The 6936-nt window shown below is 29.9% G+C and overlaps 1 protein-coding gene across 1 annotated transcript; it reads right to left on the bottom strand.

Moving 5' to 3' along the window:
• Positions 1 to 1330: 1330 nt before the first annotated feature.
• ASP1 (L-asparaginase) lies at positions 1331 to 4124 on the bottom strand. The gene is made up of 4 exons (NM_001249677.2): positions 3892 to 4124; positions 3287 to 3520; positions 2394 to 2480; positions 1331 to 2036 (listed from the first exon to the last, which is right to left on the bottom strand). The coding sequence occupies exons 1-4, from the start codon at positions 4051 to 4053 to the stop codon at positions 1539 to 1541; spliced, it is 981 nt and encodes a 326-aa protein (NP_001236606.2). The 5' UTR covers positions 4054 to 4124; the 3' UTR covers positions 1331 to 1538.
• Between the last annotated feature and the right edge of the window lie 2812 nt (positions 4125 to 6936).

Here is a 6936-nt window from a genome sequence, read left to right as displayed (position 1 = left end):
AATCACGTCGATTAGAGTTTGGATTCTTAAAATTAATTGTGGTAAATAAAATTAATTTGGAAAGAAGTAAAGGCTTTAAACTTTTCCAACATAAAATGGATTCTAAGTAAGAATTCCTAGGCGAGATGATACAACAATTTCATTTTGTTGCTTCCGTCAGACGCAGTAACTGCATTTAGCTGTTCTTAACACCAGTTCAAATACGAGGTTCTTGTTGTCAAATAATTGCAGCTTTATTAATGAAATTGGTACAATTGAAAAATACAAAAAATGAAATTATTTGCTTACATGAATGTCACATTCTCCATCTCTTTATGAAAATAAAACAGTTACCCAAAATTAACGATTCACCTGTTCTTTGATGGAAAAAAAAAAAACAGACCCATATAATTATCTATTTTAAAACAGACCCATATTCCTAGATCACCAAAAGGGTCAATCACTCCAAATTTTTTTAATTATTGTACTCTAGCATTTTTCTTGATAGTATATTAGTACCTTCTTATATCAGCAGTATATTAGAATTTGGCTATATATTTGTCATGTTCTTTGAACGCCAGTCATCGTCAGCTTAACCCCAACACCTATTACATTTATTAGGTTTTTCTTGGTACAACACCACCAAGTCAGTATTTTATTTTATTGGCACCCTATTATAAGCTTTTAAGAAATTTACAAGGAAGAATGATATACAGACACTCGTGTTACTTTATAATCGAAGGCTATTATAGTAATAAGTTTTTTTAACACATTTCTATTATTAATTAAAATTTATTAAGAATTACATGATTATAAATATTTTTACAAATACTTATTTGACATCTTTTATTTTTTATATACTTTTTTTCTTTTACCACGTTGTATCATTTATCATATTTTTTTACCAATTTGTCTTTAGTCTCTTTATTTCTGTCTCTTTGCTATGGCATGCCCATGCATTACTAGCTAGAACCTTCGGTAGTTAGGTTGGACACAACACATAAGAACCTCTCAATAGTCAACTCACAAGTCTCAATAATAATAAGATAAATATTAAAATATCCTTATAGCATTAGTTAGTTAAAAAACAAAAAACAAGAAATATTTTTACTGTGATGCATAAAATTATATTATTTATGATTTATTTTATGTTATCCTATAATCTCAATAATAAATATCATCTCAATAATTATTTTTTTCTTTTAATTCTTTAATTAATATTCAAAGAAACTGATTAATAAAATGCTACTAATTATTAACAATTTGTACACATTAAGATCCTTGCAAATAATATAAGAATTGAAGAAAAAGAGAAGGAAGTTAAGTAAGTGATAGTAAAAAGGTACACGGGTTTGTTGAGGGTCTACCACAAGTCTTTATTTAAGAGAAAGACAACAAAGTTACCATATTATTATTTCACATTTTTTTCTAATTCTTAGAAACAAGGTTACCATTTTTTATCTAAATCGGGCACCAGCAGAAAGACCCTACACTACAGTGGAACATGGTACAGAAATCCAAAAGTTGCATCGAAACAACCATGAAGGAAAATAATGAAGCTATTCCCAGATTCCGACCTCCATGAAGCCATTTTCAGTGGCACAGCCCCTAAACATGCCATTGCAATTGAAACCATAAGCCACTTCCCCAGCGTTGGACACAGCAATGAGACCAGCCATCCCTTCATCGAGACGGTGCTTGATCACAAAATCCACGGCTTCTTGAAGCTTCAAGCCTTTGTATTCCATCACCGCTGCCACCTCACGCGCCAGCGTGCCACGTATGATGGCCTCGCCTTCACCCGTGCACGATACGCCGCACACGTCGCACGCGTAGGTCCCGGCGCCTATCAGCGGCGAATCACCGATGCGCCCGGTCATTTTGTTCATCAGCCCTCCCGTGGATGTTGCTGCCGCGCACCGGCCCTCCCGGTCAACCACCACGCACCCAACGGTTTCGGGCGCGTACACGCTTATTGGGAGTCCATTCATTTGCAGTGGACTCTCCACACCGGATCCGCACGTCTCGTACCCCGATGTTGGGATTCGGTAATCAAACTGCATCATCATCACACACGTGACAAAAAAATCATTAAAAATAAAATTAGAATTAAATCATAAATATTTTAAAATGATATCATTGAATAAAAATATTTTTTCTTATATATTAGTTAAAAAAATACTAACAAATACACCAAAGTACTATAAAAAAAGTATCTACACTTCATTTCTAAATTAATTGAGAAATTAAACGTAATTTTTTATTGAAAGATACAAAATTATGTTTCTCATAATTTTTTTTAATTCTCTTATCATTTACTTACAATTTTTTATTTTATTTTTTAATTGACAGTGTTCGGTAAAATCCATTAATTAATTACTCCAATTTCGAACAAAGGATCTCTGGTTACGTACCAGGATTGTGTTTGCTTCCTTTGCCAGCTTGAGCATGCCAACGTTGTCAGGTGTGATAAAGTACTCGTTGTCCACAACCTCCACACCCTGTTAAAAAATCCAACCGCTATGATTTAATTATCAGATATTAAAATGCTACTATTATTAAATTCATAGATTTGCACACGTTGGCGAATGTAGTCTTCACAACTATAAGTAAAAAAGAAGAAAAAAAGATAGGTAGTGTCATGACTCATGTGAATTCGCTTAGATCAGGCTTCTTTAATTTATTATGGAGTTACAAATGGCAAAATGCAAACAAAATATTAGTAAAAAAATGTCAGATCTTTTTCCTCTGAAAAACCACTTTGAATGCCAAATGTTATAATTTTTAAATTTTAACTTGCATATACAACATAAATAGATTTTACTAATTTAGGATACCATTTAATCATAAAATGTCAATAGATTTGTTAGTTTTTTAATAATTAATTTAACAATTCATGTAAAAAAAATTAACAATTATATTTAATATAATCAATAATATATCAAAATTAAACTCTATTTTCAAAAAAAATATTTTATTATTAAAAAAATTATTTTAACAATTATTTTCACAAATTAAAAGAGAGGGATAAAAAGAAAATAGAAGGTTGTGACTTGTGAGATGAAATAAACAACTACTTTTAATTGTGGAGTAATTTGAAAAAATGATTATAAGAATAATGCTATTACTTTTAATTGTTTAATACCATTTGTCATTAAGATATCCTTTAATAGGAACTTTCTTATTCCAAACATTGTAACATTACCCTGGTTGGCGAATAAGAAGAAATGCAAAATCAAAGTTTGTTTTGGTTTACGCCATTTACTTAAAAAAAAACACGTTGGAATTACAACTACAATTTACAAACCTGTTGCCTAGCAAATTCTTCGGCGCCGGAGAAGGCGAGGTAGGAATGCGGGGATTTGTCCATAACCAAACGAGCAAGCGAGATCGGGTTCTTAACGGTGGTAAGACCCGAAACGGCGCCGCATCGTCGTTTTGGACCATCCATGATGCTAGCCTCCATCTCCACCGTTCCTTTTTCTGTCAGGGCAGATCCACGGCCCGAATTGAACAGCGGATCCGTTTCCAATTCCCTCACCTGTCACAGACACTTCTCAAATCTAAGAAAACAAAAAAAAAAAAAACTAATTTTTAAACAACCCCCATCTCCTGGGAACAATTAAATTATTATTATTAACGAAAGAAACACGGATGATTCACAAAAACACATTCATACGAAACGAGCCATGCATGATAACGGGTAGTATTATCTCTTCTTTTTTTTCGTAATTTTAAAGATTAAAATGTGTAAGGGTGTGTCAAAAGAGAGTTTAAGCTCATTTAATCGAACAGAAAAAAAAAAATCTTGGCACGGTTCATTACTACCGATAAAAAAAAAATGTGAGTAGGGTGCGGAGATTTGGGGACACAATTATTAAAAGTGTGCGTGTGGGTACGAGGTAAATGTACCACAAGTTCGACGACATCTATGGCGGGAAGATTAGAATTTAGAGCAGAGATTCCAAGATTGAGACAGCGCGTGAGAAGTTGTTTCGCTTCTTCTTGGCGCTCGAGTGGGAGATTAGGGTCGACACCAGCGCCACCATGCACCGCGATAGCCCACCCTCCCATTCTCTCTCTCTCTCTCTCTCTCTCTCTCTCTCTCTGCCCTACCCTGAGTTTGTGTGGATTCTTGAGGCTGCAATGAGCGAAGGGGGTCCAAAGTGGTTTTTATAGGCAACCTCGGACTTGAAATTTTATGTGTTGGAATTGAATTTTGGATTCTCCTTTAAGAAGGGTTTGGTTTTGGGGCTCGCCGCCGGATCTTTAGGGTGGTTAGACAGATTCCGGGTTGGGTTACGTTTTTGGGTCTGTTTCTGTCTCATTGTTATATAGGATGTAATGTAAATTTGGGTCTGTTTATTATAGGAAAATTGTTATTGCTTATTCTATTTTTTACTTTAAAGATGTTTTTTTACTAAATATAAAATTACTATACAGTAGATGAAAATTAAAACGATATATACATAGGCTATTTTCTTAAATCCGTTACAAACTGAAATTGACTGAATTTTTTTTTTATGTGTGTAGAAATTGAATGAATTAGTACTATAGAATTGAAAAAAAAAAGGGAAATAATGAATTTTGTTAGCAAAATGTTAACTCAATGTTAAATTTAAAAATCCACATATAAATCTGAACTTCATATCATGAATAGTTTCTTTTCAACAATATAAGATAAGATGATGATGGATACTTATGTGTACATGATAAGTCATATTAAATATTTTCTGTAAATACAGATGAAAAAACTCTTTTTCTATAAATTTAAATAAAACAGAATAAATACAAGTTTTGAATTCCTTTTATCATTTCAAAATTTAATTGAAAAAAAAAATAGCTTCATGGAAATGCACTTAAAAGTGATAAGTTTAAGGAATGCACAATTGAAATAAAGCATGTGTTAATCGAAAATGTGTTCGGTGAGATTTTTGGTTATTTTTAATTATTGATATTTTAAGAAAATATTAAAATTCAATTTATAAATACAGATGAAAATGATAGATATGTGATTAAGAATATCAAGTATACAGATAAAGATAAAAGAATTGATTTGAGATGATTGGAAAAAAATTAGCTAGTTAAATCAAATTAAAATTTGAATTTAAGATTAAGAAATATATTTGAGAGAAATAAAATAAAATCCTCTATATAGATAGAATTAGGATAAGACATGTGAGTCAATAACAATGAGAACAAGTCCTAAAAATACGGTGTAATTTTTTTCTTAAATTATTTTTATTTGAGAATAAATATTCACTTAAGAGTATATTATTATAATTAAATTCTTTTTTATCTTTTAAAGCAAAATTTCTCACTTAATACACTCATGATATTCCGTTAAAATAAAAAGTAATATCGAGTTTAAAATGTATGAACAGAAAATAATACTACTAGTAACTTTGAACGAGTCTCGTAAATAAGTAATTTGATTTTAAAAAAAAAACTCTGTACTATAAACAAATAGAATCTTGGAGAAAAAAAATCACATAATCAGTGTTTAAATTATAGAAAAAATTACCATTTTAAAAACGATTTCTCTTAGACACGATGTTACTAAAATTAGATACATCAAGTAGACATGTAAGGATGCGCAATGACGAATTAGTCCCCCTTGAGCATCACCCTACTTTCCAAATATGCAGAAGCAACCGGAACTTGTGCTGAGAGAGGTGTCTTTGGTTTCTTGTGATTCTCCATAACAATAGGGAAAAGTAATTTATTAGTTGCTTGAATTATTTGATTTTTGTGTGTATCTGAAAGATTCACCTCTGAGGGAATCGTGCATTATTTATTTGTGCCGGTAAAAGAATCGCCGTTTCTAAACAGAGACACCAATGGCACAATTAGTCAAAACTCCACATTGCGTGATGCGATCACGTGCTTTGCGATGCTCTGAATTAAAACATTTATTTAGTCCCTCGAGATGATCAATTAATATCTTTAATTGCTCCTACCATAGTAGTACTGCGGTTTAATAATTAAATCATTTTTCTAAATAAATAAAAAGTAGCTAGAGCCCAAATGTACAATTCCAACTTTTCCTCACTTTTTAGTTTACCTTTTTTTTTTTTAATACAAAATTCATTTGAAGAAGGATCTAGCAAGTATCATATTTTAAGCAAGCAATCCCGGTAATGAAATTGAGGTTTACCTTCCCTTAGCTAAACGGATGTACTCTACTCCTTCGGTTTCATTATAATTACGGAGTATTACGTAAGAGAAAAATTTTAGTTTAAAATAATTATTATTTTAATTTTTTAATATAATATTAATTATTTTTATCCACTCATATCTCTCTTATGATATTAATGGTAGAAAATAATATCTATGAATAAATTAATAATAATATAAAGTTAATTTTATAAGATCATTACTTTCTTTTATTTTTATTTATCTAAAAAAACCTAAATAACAATTATTTTGAGATACATGGAGTATCTTTAAACCAAAATATAATCAAATTTAACTGACTTACATGTGAATTAAATAAGTTAATTAATGTTATTTAATTTTTCTAATACTTCATTTGTCTTATTATAATTATTATTTAATTTTTTTGTTCAATTATAATTATTATTTTATCTTTTCAATAACATTAGTTATTATTTTTCACATATATCCCCTATATATTAATTATGAATTATAAAATTTTAATGATGTAAGATTAATTTTGTAAAATAATTAATCTTTTTTATTATTTATTATTTTTATTGGTATGCATAAAACAAAATATAATGACTATTATATTGGGATGAATGGAGTAACATTTAAAAAATATTTTTTCAAAAATTATAGTAATAAATAATATATTGTGACAAGAAATAAATTATAGTTATTTTTCAAAATTAAGTTGTCATAATTAATTTTATTTTAATTTTGTTATCTATCGTTAATATTATAATAGATATAAGTAAAATAAAGTAATTAATGTTACATTGAAAAGTTAAAATA

Source organism: Glycine max, chromosome 14 (genome assembly GCF_000004515.6).
Source record: "Glycine max cultivar Williams 82 chromosome 14, Glycine_max_v4.0, whole genome shotgun sequence".
Lineage (NCBI taxonomy): Eukaryota > Viridiplantae > Streptophyta > Magnoliopsida > Fabales > Fabaceae > Glycine > Glycine max.
Note: the sequence above shows the minus strand (reverse complement) of the source record. Positions and strands in the feature narration are given on the sequence as shown.

Bases quoted from the DNA above. Each gene is read 5' to 3' on its own strand.
- ASP1 (NM_001249677.2), bottom strand. From the start codon at position 4,053: ATGGGAGGGTGGGCTATCGCGGTGCATGGTGGCGCTGGTGTCGACCCT. The intron at 3,521-3,891 runs GTACATTTACCT...TGTCTGTGACAG, and splicing joins TAGATGTCGTCGAACTTGTG to GTGAGGGAATTGGAAACGGA. The intron at 2,037-2,393 runs GTACGTAACCAG...ATGATGATGCAG, and splicing joins AGGAAGCAAACACAATCCTG to TTTGATTACCGAATCCCAAC.